Here is an 18765-nt window from a genome sequence, read left to right as displayed (position 1 = left end):
TCTTCTTCCTGGAGGTGCTTTGGAGGCTTTTGGCTAATCCAGGTGGCCTCTTTGTTTCATTTTCCGGGGTTATGAAGGATAGAAGTGGGTGGAGTCATCGGGGAAGTTGTTCCATGAAGAGCAATGCCAGGTGATAGTTAAAGATCCTCCAGATCACTGCATCAAGTCCATTCTCTTTCCACTACAAAGCAGTCCTAATATTTGAAATTGCTACAGAGAAACTCTGGAAAGCAGGATATTAATGATTATTCAACAGTAGAAAGTTAGTAGTTCCCCAATCCATTAGTGCATCTCTGGGTCAGCTTCCTCTAATGTGCTGCTTGATCAACTAAAACTAAACCTGTTACAAGATTTATCTCTTTTCATACTAATTAAAAAGTGGCTGAGCTCAACCTGCACCACAGTAAGAGGATAACATCTCAAACAAGCTGGGATCATAAGAATGACTTTGATTCACAGCTCCTTCACACAGTCCATCACATCCTTGTGAGGTGTATCCCATCATTTGCCATCTCATTAGAGTCTCAGTGATGCATTTGGCCTTTTTTACCAGTTTTCACACAGGAAAGACAGTGTTTTCACACAGTTAGGAAGTGTTTGGATTTTAGACTTCTCTTTCCACTAGTAGTATTTATTTTAATCTTAGTTTCTAGAATTTGAAGCTTAAAAGAAATGAGGGAAATGAGGGTTTTATTGCAATTAAACGCTATGTTCAAATAAAACTGTATTGTAACTGTTTGATAATGTCTTAGTGAGTTGAGTGTTAAATAACAGCTAGCTTGTGTAGCTTAAGAACTGCTGCACTTGGGCTCCCTGATCATGGAATGCCTGCTTATGCCCAAGGGCTCTGGAATAAAGTTGGCACGTTGAGATAAGACTACTCTGACACGGGCTGGTTTCACGTGGTTTCACATGTATCCGGTGGATTACAATTCTTCAGGACTCACAAGACCTGTTTTGCTCACTTTGAGAGAAGTTTTCCTGATTTATTGTGTCAGCTGTGGCAAATGTGAAAGGGATTGGATGTTTTCTAGTGATGTAAAGCTCCTGTTCCTCTCTCAGCTCTGCCAGGAAGGCAGCAGGGGTGGGCAGTGCACTGGCAATATGGGTCTGTGCTCTGACTGCATTTAGCAGCAACTGAGCCCCAAAACTGGGAGGTGCTGCAGGATTGCAGTATTCACCTGTGTGCTGCTCAGCACCAGCCAGTTCTGCTGGGCCTGTGCCTGGGATGTGGGGAAGAGAGGAATCCTGGCATTCCCAGGGATATGGGGTGGACACCTGCCCTGGGAGGGAAGTCTCTCAGAGCTGTATCTTCCTCCCCCACGGAATGGGATCTGGGGGAGGAGGGAGGCTTGGGAGCTCAGTCCCCCCTGGGCGCAGCCCCTGAGCTCTGGAATGCTGCTGGGAGGTTTGGCTGGACTGTAAGAATGGGGAATTATGCCCCTCCTAAATGAAACTTTTGCTTAAGAAGTCATTGCTCTCTTTCTGTTTTTTCTTTTTGTTTTGTTTTTAGTGGTCTATCTTGTAATATTCCATATTCTCTTTGTGCTCTTTGTGTGGACATATTGGAAGTCTGTTTTCACTCTCCCAGTGCAGCCAGACAAAAAGGTAAGAGCCCCAGCACATTCCATTCCTTGCAGAGCAAAAGCAGGGGCACTAAAGAGAACTCAAAAATCCTTTGGTCAAGTTGATCTGGACAGGACAGTCAGATGCAGACGTGTTTTAATGCTTTTTCCACCAAGTATTTACTTTGTCATGTTGCTTGGATTGGTAGATTATTTTTTTGTTTTGTTTTACCTCTCTGTGAAATACTAAGACAACACTATGTTTGGAGCAACAGAGTGAGGACAATGTTTGTGTGGCACTCCAAATATACATGGCCTTAATCTGATCCTGATTACAAGAATGTAAATGTATAAATAACAACTAATCCCAGTTTTAGAAATATAAAACTGTGATTGGGGGCAGGTTTTTGCTCACAAAGGAAGTGCTTAAAGTGTTATCAAGGTGTGTAATGTTATTCCTGAAAAATAGTCATCTAAGGCAGCCGTAGGAGCAATTTGAGTAAGTTGTTTTATAATCTTTAAATTTCACATTTGCATTTTTTATTGGTGTATCACATGGGGTTCTGGCTGCCCAGCACTCACTATCTTCTTTGTCTTGTTCACAAACACATTTTCACACTCGATTAACCTCGTGAGTGGGAGTGGGAGGTAAAAATGTTTCTAGACTTGCCTGTATTTGAAGCATTCTCTCTCCTCCCCCTGGGTAACTGCTCCTCTCATGACTTCTGCCCCCAGTTCCACATGTCCTACGCTGACCAGGAGCGCTATGAGAACGAGGAGAGGCCGGAGGTGCAGAGGCAGATCCTCGCCGAGATCGCCAGGAAGCTGCCGGTGTACACGAGGACAGGGAATGGAGGTGAGCCCAGCAGGGAGCTCGGGGCTCTGAGCTCAACAGGCACAGCCAAGTAGCACACACTGGCACTCCAGAGGGTCCTGCCAACCAACAGCATTCCTAGTGCCACTGCAGCACCCATTAATTCCTGTGGGAATGATTTTCATGCCTTTTTTCTCAAGTTTTCTCTTTGGAAAAGCAAAAAAGCCTTGAACATTCCTTCATTCCATAGAGGACCAGGTGCTGCCTTTGAGAAGCAATATGCTACCCTTTGGATCTATGTTCAAAAGCCCATGTTGCCTGTGTTTAGTATGAGCAGTAGAATCACAAGATCTGTCATCATATTTACTTAAAATGGAGTCTGGCTTAGAGACGCAGAACATAATTCTGTGACCAGATTTCTTGGCCATGCTCAGTGATTAAATGCCTCTGGACTCCTTTTGCAGCTTAAAGAAGTCTGTGTTCATATTGGAGGCTCTGACCTGCTCGTTTCTGCCAGGCTAGCCAAAGAATTCTGAAGTAAAGAACTGGAATAAATAGGGAATTACCAAAATGGAATGTATGTACAGTCTGAGTAAATGTGGAAGCCAGAAGGAAGTGTGCAGTTTTGGGTTATCACTTTTAAGCTGGCTGTATGGTTTAGAGTAGGTTTAGATTAGAAGTTGGGGAGAAATTCCCCCCTGTGAGGGTGGGGAGGCCCTGGCACAGGTTGCCCAGAGAAGCTGGGCAACCAGCCCTGGGAGTGTCCAAGGCCAGGTTGGACAGGGCTTGGAGCAATCTGGGCTAGTGGAAGGTGTCCCTGCCCATGACAGGGGAGTGGAATGAGATGATCTCTAAGGTCCTTCCAAGTCAAACCATTCTGTGATTTCAGTGAGGATTGCTCCCCCCATCTGCAGGTCTCCAGCAGAATCAGGAGCATTGCTAATCCTGGCAGCAAAAACCAGCAGCAAGTGTACTCATCTGCTGAAGTGATAGAGGAAGGAGTATGAACAGTTAGGAAATGAACACATGTGAAAAAAAAGAAGACTCTTCCATCATTTGGTGTTAATTTGTCTTTAATCTCAGGTATTCGGTTCTGTGACAGATGCCAGCTGATCAAACCTGATCGTTGTCACCACTGCTCCGTCTGTGCCATGTAAGTCAGGGACTGTGTCTGAGGTGAACAGTCTCCAGGGGGTCCTGTGGGTGGGCTGGGCCTTCCCATGGCTCTTAACACAGAAAGGGACCCAGGGGCCTCTGTTCCAACTGCAGCCACCAGTGCTCCAGTGAGAAACCATCGGCATGGCTCTCCTCTAGACAAGAACAAAGGACATTAGTTGACCTTGAAGAAGTAATAAGAGTTTCATCTTAAAACAATACTACCTTAAAAAACTTAGACAGTATCATTTTGACTTTCTGTCATGTAGAAATCTCGCAAAAACCAGAGGTTTTGCTGTTGATCTGCAGTTGGCAATTAAGTACCAATTAAAAATTTTCCATTTTTCTTTTTTGTCCTTTTGCAGGTGTGTGCTAAAAATGGATCATCACTGTCCATGGTATGTCCTAGATACTGGTTTGTGGCTTTCTAAGAAAGGTTGCTTATATATATATTTCTGGCACATATTTCTGTATGCCTCTCTCATTTCAGGCCATCCATCTCCTTATGTTGGGAAATTTATAAGATAATTACACTTCAAAATTGCCTGAAATGTTTGATATTTTGAAAGACAGATCATTCATGTTTGTTCCATAAACTATATGTGAAAAAGCTGTGATATTGATATCATTTAAAACCCAACTGCTAATTTACTCTGACTATTATTCAAATTTGAAAGAGACTTAACCTTAGCCTTTATTCTGGGGTCTGTCATCATTTCAGCTGCACTTGGGGGTGCTTTCAATTGTAACATTTGCATGTGGATCATTTCTGAACTGATGCCTGTTCAGAGGCCATCAGTGCAGAAAGCTGCATGGATTAATTGAGCTTTACCCTTTTGGAGAATTGCTGCCACTCAATTTATTAAACTCCTCCTTTTTTTTTAAAAAAAAAAAAGGAAGATTTCAGAAATCAGAAACAACACAAACATTTCCCCACCTGAACCTCCCTGGTAATGAAAATTGTAGAGGATTTTCCAAACCTGAGCTCTGAGACAAACCCCCACTATGTTTTCCTGCATCCTCTGGTTCCTTTGTAGAGTTGTCCTGTGCATGGAGAATTAGAACCAAATTTGGGCTTAGCTGGGTTGGGTGTCACCAGCAGCAGCGGTGAATGTGGCTGCTGAGGTTTGCCCTTGGATAAAGGAGCCCAGAACTCCCAGAGCCCGTTGCCTTTGCAGACAAGACCCAGCCAGGAGGAATTAGCTGCTGCCTCTGGGACACATTTGCCCGCGGTACCAACCCCAAAACATGAGCTGTGCTTGTCCTTGGCCCAGCAAGAAGCCTTGGAGTGAAAAGCAGAGGCTTGAGTTCTGTTCCATTTTGGCCGCTAAGGGGAGCTGCTTCTGCCAAATTCTCTTGTGTGAGCCAGAGGTTTAATAACCCCCCAAACTGGTCGTGCTCTTTGTGTGACAACCGTGTGCTGCACAAATCCTGATTTCAACTTTGCTTTTGTCCTCTAGGGTGAATAACTGCATTGGATTTTCTAACTACAAATTCTTTCTACTGTTCTTAGCCTATTCTTTGTTGTATTGCTTGTATATTGCTGCAACAGTCTTCAAGTATTTCATTAAGTATTGGACAGTAAGTTGTGAAATCTGGTTCCTTTTTCATCTCCTGTGAGTCTCGTGGGGTTTAGTCACTCTTGCTGCTGTTTTGCTCTCAGTCAAGTGGAGGGGCTGCATTTTTCCTGTGAGGTGCTTTCCTGGGCCCTTTTTGAGTCCAAAACTCCCATTATATGTCCAAAATGCACAAAAGCAAGAAGCAAATAGACCTCAGGAATTCCAAACTGTAGACTAGCTTCTGGGCAAGAGGTTATACCCTTTTCCTTTTTGTTTTGCATATGTGTCTCTCAGAACGTTTGGAATTGATATTGATATGTAACATCCTGACATTTATCTGTATATATATATTCTGAAAAGAGAAAAAAAAAGTCAACCCCCCTTGTTCATTTTCTAATCCCCATAGGATTCCTTTCTCAGTTTAAAACTGGACTGAACTGAAGTAGCCTTTTTATTCAGTTGTTGCTGGTCACTCCTATGCAGCAGTGCCAGCTGACAGCTCAGTGAGAGGCTGGCCCTTGGCCTCTAGTTTGTGTCCCCTCAGCTGCTGACTCTGTGTTCAAGCCCCCTAGCTTTGCTGGGCATTAATTGTTCCTCAGGCTCAGCAGGGCCCAGCCTGAGCTCTGTGCTGCTCCCATGGGATGAGCAAAGGCTGGGAAGTGCCTTTGTTCCCTGCAGGTGCCCAGAGCCTGCCTGTGTGTGCTGCTGGGCACCTCTGGCACTTGGCTCCTCTGCTCTAGAAGGAAATGGGTGTCTCCACCTCTTGTAAGGTCCCACTTGGTTTTTAAGCTTTCCCAAGCCCTCTCTGCTCAGTTCTAACACCCCCCATAGCTGCAGCTGTGCAGGCCAGGTTCTCTTGGCTTGCCTCACCCTGCAAGAGGTGCAGAATTTTAGTGTATGCACAGGAAACTCAGCAGAACATAGAGGGCTTCAAGAGCTCCTGCCTGCTCGTTTCCCCGTGGGCACAGGGTGTGCTCCTGGTGCCCAGGTGGGAAGGGTGATTGCCCTGCCTCTGCTGCACACCAAGAGTAGTGCTTTGGGTACAGGAGGGGAAATGAACCACCTCATTTCTTTGTCTCTCCTTGGTTTTTATACTAAGGTTGATTTTTGTCTATACGAGTTTGAGTAGTTTTAGAAGCTCTCTTTCTTCTCTCTAAGAATGAAGAATTTCCAGCTTTAATTTGTTCCTATCACTTGTTCTGTGTTGCTTTTCTTTCCAGGGTGAACTGACCAATGGACGTTCCAAATTTCACATCCTTTTCCTTCTCTTCGTGGCAATCATGTTCTTTGTGAGCCTCATGTTTCTGTTTGGATACCACTGCTGGCTCGTTAGCAGAAACAGATCCACCTTAGGTAAAGCTCTTGTGTCCCTCTTCTTTTTGTAAGACACACCAAAGTACTGTGAGAACCAAAAAAGAAAATAAAAAAGGCATTTGTTCTATTTCTGTGCATTCCTGCTGGCTTATGAGGGAAGGAAGATTTAAGATCTTGGCACAATGCTGCAAAAATTTGTCATTTGAAATTAGTTGTGTTTGTTAGCTGGTGTGACAAAAGAACACAGGGAAAGAAAAAGCACAAGGGGAAACAAGAGTCTTACAGTGTAAAAGTCCAGTAATAAAAATATTATGCATATGTATAACCATGTTTGAAATGAGTGCAGCTTTTCAGGAGTAATAGTTTGTTGTGTTCAGATGCTGGTGTGCATCCTAAACCAGCTTAGTGAAGTTGGGAAACAGTGTCCATTCTCATTGATAAAGGCAAAGAAGTTATGACTGTAAAACCAAAGAAATTATCTAGAACAGAATGATTTTGCCGAGTAGTTTCTTTGTCTTTCCTCAGATAAATGTTGCTCAATTTTTAAAGCTTTTTGGATAAAGTTTTATAACAAAAAAGACACTATCAAGAGTGAGCAAATATTCTGGTTTTGTCTAACTTTAACTTTGTTTTAACTTTAAAACTCATTTCTTGGGGCACAGAGGCTCATCTGTCCCAAAGCATCAGACCTGTGCAGCAGCTTCGAAGGTAGATCAAATTGTTTCTAAGGCACTCCAGGTTCTCCTCCCCTCTCTTTTTTTAGTTTTGTGCCTCACCATAACAGAGGGTCTATTTGCATTGGTTTATTCATTATATGATTAATGAATGAGGCAATTTAAATCTCCAGTGCCACTTCTGGAATACTCATTGAAGGCCAACCTGTTTAATTCTGCAGATTTTTTTACTTAGAAATTTTCACCCACTGAATTTCTACAAGTCTCACAGAAAGAACTTTTAACTCTTGTTCTCTAGATTAAACAAACCATTTTTGGTTTGACTGTCCTGTAGTTGTATGACCAAATTCCTGGCTTTGATTGGAAAGTCTTTACAGGCTTTGCAAAATGAGAATAAGCTTTCACTCATTCTCGAACTTTGTAGTGCTGAATCTATATAATCTATTAAATCATGTTGACTTTGGATGGCCACGTCATGCACAATCCTGTTTCAGAGACTTTGGCATTGATTTTCATTTTTTTTCACTGAAATTGCATCTTGTGCAGAGGCTTTCTCAGCTCCGGTGTTTCAAAATGGCCCAGATAAAAATGGATTCAATCTTGGCTTTGTAAAGAATCTTCAGCAAGTGTTTGGAGAAGAAAAAAAGCTCTGGTTGCTGCCTATTGCCTCAAGGTAAGTAATAATCAAGTCAGTGCTAAAAGCTGATACGATTTTTGCCATTTTGTGTATAGGTTTAGGTCACAGGAAAGTGGGGGTTTTATGTGTCTTTCAGTAACGTCTGACTAAGATTGAGGCCATTTTATCTTGGGTGTCATTGAAACACAAATGTGTGATTTCTGCCCTGAAGAATCTGTGCTGTCAATTGATAAAATTTACACCTATGGAATAATTGCTCTGTTTCCATAATTGTTTTCCTTAGTTCCCCCCTCACTTCTACCTGTTAATTTTTTCTGTTTGTTTTGGGTTTTTTTCTGTATCCAATTGATTTGATCAAGTTAGCACATTGAAGTTCTGCTAAAAATTACTTAATTCCAGGCTTTAGATTTGAACTTTTGTTCCCCAGTGAGCTTGAAGGAATTGAGACCAAAACTGCTCTCTAGTAAAACTTGGCATCTGAGCTGCCATGAAAAATAAACACAGTGCTTTTCAAAGCTGAAATATGATTTTAAGTAAACATGGGAAATAGAAGCAGCAGAAAACTTTGTTTGCAGATAAAATGTGTTGAAATTGTCATCCTTTGGAGCTGTTTTTCCAGTGTCTCTCTGCCTTTTCCATGCAGCCAGGGGGATGGACATTTTTTCCCCATGAGAGCCTCGTGTGAAGCTCGGAACCCTCTCCTGGCAAATGAAGAGCAGTGGGAAGAGGATGGAATAGATGAAGAGCCCCAGGGTAAGGTAACACTGTAGGAAATCAGTTGTGTCCTGACCTACAGTGCCCAATAGATAAATTCAAAGTGATCAAATAAAAGTGGTGTTGGCTGAGTCCCTGGGCAGCTCTGCCTTGACTAATGAGCACAGACTGAAAATAAGCCCTACTTTGGAGTCAACTTTTTTGTTTTCTAGTAGCTTTCTACTTGCAAGTGAATGGACTGAGAGGGTGGTACAAGTTGCAGAGAGAAACTGAGATTGCCACAAACTGAGTGTTTTTACCTGTAAATGTTGTTGCATGCAGTGCAATTATCTAGGACACAAAAAAGGAGAATACTAAGATGTTTTAGAAGTGCAGTTATGTTCTGAGAGTGTGAAAGCAGGCATGCAAACACCTGAGTGCAGGGATACATTTAAGAAGCTCCTTTATACTTTGTCCAGCTTTATTACAAGAGTAAAGCAGTTCTTTTGATGCTGGGTTTGATGTGCTGATCTCCATAGAAAAATAGATGTGCTGGGAGCAGGTCTAGGTGAGCTGCTGTGTTTGTGCAGTCGATTTGATGGGTTTCTGGCATTCAAAGATACCTTTTATGCTATGGAAATCCTATTATAAACCAGAATTTATATCTATATACATTCTTTGATGGTCTTTGTTGGATGGATCCAAAATCAGTTTAATGATTTTACATTTCTGTGTTTGAAGTTGATTTTTTCCCCCTTGGATGTTTACCTGCAAGCTTTGGTCTTTGGAGAGTACAGGATGTATTGGAAGCTCAGGATTTGTCATTAGTTTCTGCTAACGAGCCCCAGTCCCCTTGTTTGAGGGTTCAGAAATCCTGTCTGCAAGGGCTCCTGGTTTTTCCTGTGGAGCAAGGATGCCATTCACAGGTTCCTTTTAAAATAAAGGTGGTAACCCCACCCTTTTTTCCCTTTAAGGAATGGTGATAGTGTGAATTAAGTCTGAGGTTATTTATAATCTGTGGATCAAACATCAGGGACGTGATTTCCATAGTTGTGCTCTTTGTTGCCTCAGAAGAGTTTTCAGGAACTTTGCTGATAAAGTTCTCTTTCAGGGTGTACATTTTAGTCCCACATGCACAGGATTTCTGTTTGAGACCCTTTGAGGAAGACTTAGCCTTGGGCAAAGGGTAAAAAAGCTTTTCATGTGAACATTTTCCTACCCGTGCTGTGCCATGAGCTCTTTAATCCTCCAGCACAGGCTCTGCTGCTCAGGCTCTGCTCAGATCTCACCTGCAGCTCTTTGTTCAGGTTTTCCATTGCAAAATAAACTGACTTCATGTCCTGCTGGGAAAATCCACTCTCCAGGAGTTTGTCAATAGGACTGAAGAGGCTCATTTCAGCTTTTCTTCAGATGAACTGCTTTAATTGGTTCCTGTCTGTGTGTTAGAAAACTACAAAACTGGTTTGCTCTATACATTTTGGCAGTTACAAGGTAACACAAATTGGTTTTAAAAATACCAGAATTGGCTTTAATAGTAACAAACTATGGCATCTCTGTGAATTTTTTGTGAGGCTTAAAACAAGTCCTTTAGGAATGAGTCAGAACTTCTTCCAACTTTTACAAAGTATAACTTATCTGAATAAATAATTAATTCTTACATATGAAAACATTTGACAGTGAGATGATTTTTGGCTAGATCAGACCCCAGAATATGATCAGGAGCTTATATGAAGTTCCTCAATTTATAGTGCTTATAAAATAACTGACATTTACAGGCAGTTGAATTAGATGATCGTTATGGGTCCCTTCCAGCTGAAATATTCATGTTCCCTCTTAAACAATAGAAGTAAACCATTATAATTGAGTAGTCAGAAAGACCTGAAATGTTACATTAAAACTGAAAGATCTTCATTTGTCTTTGTGGCTTTAAAGCTTGTGACATGGTTATGAAATAAATAAAGCCAATAATAAAGCAATCTCAGTTTGAAAGCAGCTGTTCAGTTACCTCTGACAAGTGGTTGTCTATTTTCATTTGGAATGACTCTTAAAAACACACTTCCATACTTAGTGAAAAATATATTCTCAGCGAGAAAACCAGGTTTACTTACCTCTGACTGCTTTGTTTTTCACTGTACAGGTTCTGGTGAAGCCTCAGCCCTTGTCATAGAAAGGGAGACATAGCAGTGTGACAGTGCAGCCGGGTAAAGCTCGAGCACAAAGGTCAGTGTTCCTTCCTTTCCCCCAAATCCACACTCTGCAGGGAAATGGGGCTGTTGGACAGGGTTTGGCTTTAGCAGTGCCATCCCCATGGTGCTTGGACAGTCCCTGAACACTGGGGATGGAGCTGTGATTTCACCAGTATTCCCCAGCTTGCCCAGAAATCCCTGGTTCAAGGGAACCTGAAGGGCAGGGGTGGCTCTCAGCAGCCCTGGCTGGGGTCGGCCCAGGTAACACCAGAGCCACCAGCACAGTGTGTGGAGGAGGACACAGAGCCTGTAGCTGCTCTGGAAAATGTGGCAGGAACGACTCTTGCACTGACTTGTACAATTCCAAGGTGGGAAGTCTGTGCAGGGATTCATGGAAGGAGTAGGAAGGTGCAGGTGCAGTCTAATGGAAGTTGAGAGCAGCCAAGTCGCAGTTGGGAGAAAACGGAAGTGGCCTGGAATGTCACATCAGCTGCTGCTCCCTGAGCTATTTTTTTCCACCCTGGAGAAAGGTGGGTACAACAACAGATGACACTGTGGGGAAGATGCTGCTCCCAAAACATTCCCTGGTCTGTAAAGCTGTTCTGCCTTTGAGAATGGGGCACACACGCAGGGAGCTGCAGGCTCTGTCCTCTGCAGGCTCCAGGAGATATTCTCCCAGAGGAGTGTAACAGGCCAAGATCCAAGGAGTAGGAATCTGCTGTCCCACTTGCAGAAGGTGGGACAGGCAGATGGAATTTACCCCTCTGTTTTCCAGGGGTGTTAATAACTACTGTATGGCAAAGCACTGCCTGGCTGTGCTCACAGATGGGGTACCTCCAGACTTTTGCCCATGGGCTTCTGGCATTTTGTGGATACTAGTCCATTTTCTTCCACTTACAGAAACTCAAAAGTGTTTTTTCTGTCAATAGTGAGGACTGAATTCTGCCCTTCTACTGGGGAGGGAAAACCAGCATTTTCCTTGTTGTTCTTCACGGCTTTAAAACACTCAGTTTTAAAGTCCAGATCAGCCATTGATGCTCATCACAGCAGTGTTATAGGTGCACATTTTTGTTTCCTTAGATTTCAGCTTCCCTCTCAGGAGCCAACACCTTCTCTTGGCATGGACTTCAATTTTGAGGGGCAGAAAACAAGTGGATCTTCAAGATGAGAAAACGTCCTGAAGTATCACCCAACTGGAGTCTGCATCTGAGAGTGCTTCTCCAGAAATCCTGCTGTCCAGATGGCCCAAGACTTTATAAGTTTCAGTTACAGAGTTAACAGAACAGTTTTATAGAGTGATTGTGGCCAATCTTCTTTGGCCTGCTCTCTTTATTTTATAAATACTATATATTTTTTATGCAAAAAAGGTAAAAATGTTGATGAGAGTGCACTTCCAAAGGCCTTTTCATTTTGCAAATGTCAGGGACTCGAGTTCTTGAAATTCTACCAAGCCATAATATTCTTGGGGATGGTTATTTATTTTGAGGCTGATTCTCCAACCTTCTCTGACATTTTCTACTGTGTTTGAAGTTCTGAGTCAGTTCAGCCCAGTGCGAGACAGACCGAGTTAAATCTGGCACTAAATTGGTAGTTGGGTGTGTGTTGAAAGAAAAAGTGCTGAACATGCACACTGACATGTGCAGCTGTGAATGCAAATAAAATATTCCCATTGCCAGTATCAAGATTCAAGAATATTGTGGCCATAGATTTTTTTAACTTTTTTTAGGAGGGTGTTATTGTCTTAGAGTTTGGTTACAGTGTTCTTTGCCCAGTCCTACTCGCAGGCACCTAAAATGCAAACAGGAACGTCAGACAGTCCAGTTTGCATTAATTCCTAGGGCCAAAATGTCCACTCATTCCTGGATCGGTGTTTGATGGAAATTTGTGTGTTTGTGGAATCAGAAAGGAAGGTGTGAATTTGAAACACAGGAGTTGGAAATGACAGTGAAAGTTTAGCTCCAACAGTGGTGTTTGGAGTTTACACTCCACACGAAATGCTGAAGAGACAATTGATATATAGATTTTTTCAGACTTCTTCCCAAACCAGTGCACTGACTGGTGGTTCCAGGGGTTTCAGCACTAGGTGATCAGATTTTTTTTTTTACATTTTGCTCCATTTGCAGGCAAAGGGATATATCCTGGTTCTGTTCTGGGGAAGGGAACTGACCCTTTGGCCGGATTATACACATTTTTCTAGACTTGACTCTTTTTTTATCTGCATGATTCAGCCCTGGCAGCTCCATCACTCATGTCTGAATTAGGTGCATGCTTACAGTATTAGTGTACTGCCTTTAAGGTCATTTGGTACCATTTTCTCTCCCGGTTTTGTGTTTGTTTATCAGCCCATTGGCACTGAGGTGACTGCAGAGGCAGTTGTGCCTGTCAGGAGAAATGACCTGAGAAGTGAGTTTGGTGACAAAGGCTTTGCCTACCTACTAAATCCTTTTTTTTTTCCTCTGTTTGCTCTGCTGCTGCTGCCAGTGGGAAGGTGTCTGTGAGATGGGAGAGCCTTGCAGAGACTTTGTGCCCTTAGGAGCAGTCGTTTCCCTGCTGTGATCCCGCCCTGGGGACAGGGATCCTCAGCTCTGCAGTTCTGTGCAGAGCAGGCAGGCATCTCTGGAGTGTCTTGCTGCTGAATTGGGTTGTGAGGGGTCAGGGTGGGCTCACCTAGGCTCGGGGTGGTTTGTCTGTGTCCTCACAGTGCTCTTGAACACTCAAAATGTTCCTGCTTCAGCCACCGGAGCCCTGGCCGTGGGGTGGCTGTCACAAAACGGCTCTCCAGTGTTTCTCCTGCCCATCTAAACCTGCATTTCTAATGTAAATCTCGAGTTGGACCTTCCCCTGCATGTGATGAAAGATGGCAGCAGAATTAATCACCTCATTTCTGGTAAAACGTGCTCTGGAGGGGGAGTTTGAGAGGACAGTGGCAGCTAAACACAACAGGAAATGTGCAGGAATTAAGCACCAACAGAGGTGCTATTTGTGCCTTCAAAAACTCAACATTCCTTGTGTAGAAAACCAGGAAGAAGATCTGGGGACTTTCTGTTCCATTCTGTCAGCTGAAGTGTATTTTTCAGAGCTGTGTGGATTTACAGGAGTTTTCTGAGCAGGTTCCTGTGTCCTTCCTGGGTTTGGTTCTGGTTACAGCTGTGTCTTTGAGCTGTTTCTCTGCCAGGCAGCAGCAGCAGCAGAGCTGCCCACGAGCTCTGCAGGCACCATCCCTGCCTGCTCCTGCTGCAGCACTGCTCACTTGGCAGTACAAAAAATCAGGTTTCATTTTCTAATAATTATTAAACCAGATGTCTTTAAAAGGCAGCTACCAAGCTGAGATTTAGAAGCAATTTTAAACATTTCCAAGTAACTTTTATTCAATTTTTTTTCTTGTAAATAGTTATGGCCAATTCTTCCCTTTCCTTAAAAGCAGCTCAGCCCCCTGTGGTTGTAAAAAATCTCTTGCTCAGGTAGAAAAAATACAGTTTAATCACTTCAGAACCACTCCCCATCAATATCCACGTCAGGTGTTGGAAAGCTTCAGGAGATGGGAAACAAACACAAAAGCTGTGTAAAAATGAGGCAAAACAAACCAAGGGAGACCCACATGTCTGAGTGACTGAACAAGCTCCATTTTGTTCCCTTCTCCTCACTGAAGGTGATATCCTTGTGTTACCCTGGCATTTGTCCTGTTTGTGCACTGGCAAACAGCAGTTGCTCAGCTGCTGTGGTCACTGCTGCGGGTGCTCAGAGGGAAGGTGCTTGGCCCAGTGCAGGGCAGGTTTTTTAACCTGCAAATGGCTCTTTAAGGGATACACCTACTGCAACACCTCCTTTGTTTCCCATCCCCGATCCTCATCCAGGGGATCTCCACCAGCAGCCCTGACTGTGAGGGATCCTCATCCAGGGGATCTCCACCAGCAGCCCTGACTGTGAGGGATCCTCATCCAGAGGTTCTCCACCATCAGCCCTGACTGTGAGGGATCCTCATCCAGAGGTTCTCCACCATCAGCCCTGACTGTGAGGGATCCTCATCCAGGGGATCTCCACCAGCAGCCCTGACTGTGAGGGATCCTCATCCAGAGGCTCTCCACCAGCAGCCCTGACTGTGAGGGCGGCATCATCAAACCTGTCCCTTACCTGCCCCACCAGCCCCTCCTGAGCAGCTGCTCCCTCCATCCCAGCACTGCAGGGATGGGACTCAGCCCACCCACTCCCACTGTGGCTCTGGGAGCTGCCCAACACTTCCAGTGCATCCTGGCTGTTCCTCCTGCTGCTGTGCTGGGGCACAACTGTTCCAGGTCTGCTCTGTGTGCCCGGGAGCAGCCTGTGTTCCCCTGGGACCAGCACCTTGGGATGTTACTGTTGGTCTCTGGTCAGGTGCTGTAAATCCAGTTGCACCAAACAATTTGGTGAAGTGGAAAGGTTTGAATCTCAGTTCTGATGCTGTTGGAAGTTGTGAGACTGTCGTGCTCAGTGCTGAACTGCAGCCTGGAGCAGTGTGGAGGCAGGAAGGCTGTTTTCTCTGCCTTAGTGGCAGACATGGACTAGAGAATGAAGCAGAAAATGAGTGGTTCTCAGCTCAGGGTCAGAAATGGCTTCTGTCCTTAGGGGATCTCCTCCTGCTGCTGGAGCTGCAGGTGTAGAAGCAGCTGTAGGTCAAGATTTTGTTGCTTGGCTGAGTGCAGCCAAGGTGGGGGGCTGACTGGAGGTGGGGCAGTGCTGGGCATGAGCAGCCCTGGGGCCTGCTCCCATCAGGGCTAATCCCATGAGGCCCTGGAAGCTGGAACAGGAGCACCAGTGGTTGTGTAGCTCTGCCAGCAGTCACCAGGCAGTAATAAATATGGGTTGAGTGCCAACCAGCGTGGCAGTGTCAGACCCACGGCTGTGGATTTGTGAGCTTCCCTCAGGGCACAGGAGTGTGGGCTCAGCACCTGCCACCTGGCCTGGGCTCCTTCTGTTGGTATTGCAGCATTTTACAAATGCATCTCACATCCTCCTTGAGGCTGAGCTGTCTCAGCCTTTTCCAAGTGATGTCACCATGGGAAAGAAGCAGCAAATGGTCTTGCTGGACTTTACTGTGGTACCTGCCACTGTCTCATCCCTCTGCTCCTGGTTTCATGTTCCAAAGTAACTGATCACTAACAACCACCTCCTCACCTCTCTCCCTCCTCTCCCATTTACATTCAGGTACACTGTACTCTTAAAAAAATAGGGAAAACATCATATTGATGTTTCTCTGGGTAGAACTGTGGTCAGTCGTGTCCTGGGCCAGGACTCGTCCCCGCTCACTGCTCTGTCAGTTCCCTTTTCTCTGGCTGAGCTGGATCTTTGGAGCAGGATAACTTTGTTTTCCTTCAAGCAGGGAGCAGTACTGTATGTTTTTAGCAGGCTGTACCCGGTGTGTGTGGTGCACAGTCACTGGCAAGAACCAGGAAGCTTCCTAATGGCACTGTGCAATGAATGTTTGCTTCCTGGGAGAAATGGGAGTGGGATTCAGCAGAATCCACACCAGCTGGAGCTCTGGAGCTCTGTATGCTGGTATGGACTGAAAGCACAACTTTATGCATAAAGTCTGTAATATGAACATAAAATAATAAATAATTTACCATTTTTCCCCTGAATTTAGCTCTGAAGGACACGCTGAGCTGTTCTCAGGGCCCCACTGCCTCCCCTGCAGAGCAGTTCCTCTGCAGAGCAGTTCCTCTGTGCAGAGCCAGCTCACTCACCCAAGGGTTTAATTAGCAGGTGAAGGAGGCACCGCTGACCTTGTTTATTGAGCCAGAATTAATTAACTCAGAAGGGTCATGTTTTCATTCAGTGACTTCTGTGGTACAGATTTTTGAAGTTGATCCATAGTACTTGAAAATACCTCAATTTTATTGATATTTGTCCAATTCTATCAGCTTCTGCTTGGTTACAGAACACTTGCAAAAATCAGCTCGTTCTGAAGGGATCAATGACAGCATTTGCATGGTGGAGTGGCTGCTTTCAGTGCCAGCAATGGGCTGTCAAACAGCTTGGCAGGGCAGCCCCCCACGGGCTCCTCCCGCTTAATGCTGCATTTCCTGCTCTGCTCATTAGCGCTGAGCTCGCACCCACTGCTGCAGCCTCTGAGTCTCGTCCTTGTTCCATCTCCCCTTGAGAGTTCTCTCTTCCTCCTAAACATATAGTTAAGATATTTTCAGCTGTGAGCTGCTTGTGCTGGTTTTTGGATACTGTGAAGGTGAGTAGGTGTCATTTTATGCAGTTGTGCCTGTATTTTATTTGTAGTTAATCTGTCAGGTATCAGTTTGTGATTCTAATCATCAGGCCCAGCTGGCTTTGCTTAGAGCAGCAGGATCCCACTTCCTGCATTTTCTCTTTCCTAAAAACCTCATTTCTTCATTCTTTCACTTTAGTTTGGGATGTAAACCTTGTGAAATAAAATCTGAGTTTACATTTCAAATACAAGTCTGTAAGTTGGTCATGCCTGCATGCTCCTTAAAAAAATTATTTTTTTCTGTATAAGGTTTTAAGATTTACAGCATTTGTAAAGCTTTAGTGGGTAACAGACAATGTTAAAAAAGTGTATGTTGAGGGGGGGGGAAAGAGTAGCCAAAAAAACCCAACAAAAAGGACCAAGGGATCATCTTTGTTTCTTCTTTCGGCTGTGTTTGAAAAGAAATGCCTGCTTGCATCAACCAGCCCATGGAACAGGCAGGGACTTCACCTGAAGGCATCCCTGCTGTTTCAGTACTTCCTCAAGTACTTAATTTCTTGAGTTCAACATTGGACTAAATCCCGTGGAACCAACAAAATTGTCCTCCCCATCTCCTTCCTGACCTGGAGAAGGTGTGTGCTGCCCCTTCTCAGATCAGCACTTTCCTTTGTAAGAGAAATAAAAATCCAGTGGACTCTTGACAAGGTCAGGGTATTATTTTTCCCCCCCTGCCTTTTTCTGGAGAATCCAGGAGCCTCCTGGATGTGTCCGAGAGAGGCACCTGGGATCCCAGAGGATGAGTTTTGTGACTAAGAACTTGTGTGAGGAGGTGGAACCTGTTGTTCTGCTGTTCTGAACTAACTCCATGTGTGGTCATTTTTCCTCAGAATTAATGAAGTAGCTTCCTGCTCTACTCACTGCCCATCTAAGCAGGAGCTACTCCAGAGTGAATCCAAATCCACTGTTGGAGCAGGGAACTTGTAACAGCTTCCCTTTTGCTTAGGAACATAGGAAATAGAAAAGGTCTTGTTATTTTATAAATTATAATCTGATCAGATGTCTGATCTTCATCTGAAAATGCTGTTTATTGTGCAAATGGGTCCCTCAAAGGTGAAACTTAATTTAAACCTCAGGATCAGACCATGGCAGCCCTGTCTACATGTGCTGTTCAATGTTAGCAGGAGTTTTTACTTTGCCTCACAGGAAAGCCAGTGGGTTTCACTTGCTGGAGTTTTTCCAGGCAGGAAAATGGGGCTGAACAGCCACTGCAGGAGCTGCTGTGTGTTGGGAGCTCCCAACACACTCCCTCTGCACCAGCGTCAGGGCTCCCACCACTGGAACCCCCTACGGAAGCTGAGCAGGCTCTGTGCCAGCAAAATCAGGGGAAACAACAGAATTCCAGTGGATTGGTGTGTTTACATCCAGCTGTTTTGCAGGAAGCAGCATGGGCTGGTGGGGGTGTTTCTTACCCCAGCTCTGCTCTGTGCTGCCGCTCAGCCGGGTGCTCTCAGACAAATTCCTCACCTCTTCATTTAGTAGGAAATAACTGTTTTCCAGTGAATGTCACAAAGGGACTGCTGCCCACCTTTGGGGTGCTGATTTGGGGTCAGGAGTATAATGCTGCTGCTGACAGTGAGACTTTTGATATGAAATGGGTTTTTACAAAAGCTTGGGATACTCATTTTTACTGTTGGACAAACGTTCTGACTACGCTGATGCTCTGTGGAGTTTCGCTGGCATTTTCCAAGTGTTTGTACAGTTTCTACAGCTGAATATCCTGTATGTTCTGCTTTGTTGTTTTCTATTATGCTTTATACTGTACTGCAGGCAAGTACTGCATTAAAACCATTTTTGGCTAATTTATTATACTTGTGAGTGGTTATTTCCTACACTCAGGCTAAATGTTCCCTCTCTGGAAGCCTCACACAACTTTAATTAATTGGAATTACCACTTGGAGCAGGGAAGGTTCTTTAT

The 18765-nt window shown here is 44.4% G+C and overlaps 1 protein-coding gene across 1 annotated transcript in view; it reads left to right on the top strand.

Annotated features, from left to right (window-relative positions):
• The window catches only part of ZDHHC15 (zinc finger DHHC-type palmitoyltransferase 15), a 22517-nt gene extending 3864 nt beyond the window's left edge, over positions 1-18653 (top strand). The window contains exons 2-11 of the mRNA XM_039386444.1: positions 1514-1608; positions 2301-2421; positions 3463-3532; positions 3900-3932; positions 4995-5115; positions 6314-6446; positions 7628-7754; positions 8362-8471; positions 10549-10631; positions 11678-18653. Of these exons, the coding sequence (XP_039242378.1) occupies positions 1514-1608; positions 2301-2421; positions 3463-3532; positions 3900-3932; positions 4995-5115; positions 6314-6446; positions 7628-7754; positions 8362-8471; positions 10549-10592 (854 nt within the window). The 3' untranslated portion in view covers positions 10593-10631; positions 11678-18653. The remainder of the gene's footprint in view (positions 1-1513; positions 1609-2300; positions 2422-3462; positions 3533-3899; positions 3933-4994; positions 5116-6313; positions 6447-7627; positions 7755-8361; positions 8472-10548; positions 10632-11677) is intronic.
• Positions 18654-18765: the final 112 nt, after the last annotated feature.

The sequence above is a fragment of the Pipra filicauda genome, unplaced genomic scaffold (genome assembly GCF_003945595.2).
Source record: "Pipra filicauda isolate LSUMZ 115617 unplaced genomic scaffold, ASM394559v2 scaffold484_size733096_pilon, whole genome shotgun sequence".
Lineage (NCBI taxonomy): Eukaryota > Metazoa > Chordata > Aves > Passeriformes > Pipridae > Pipra > Pipra filicauda.
This window is presented reverse-complemented; position numbering and strand designations above follow the sequence as displayed.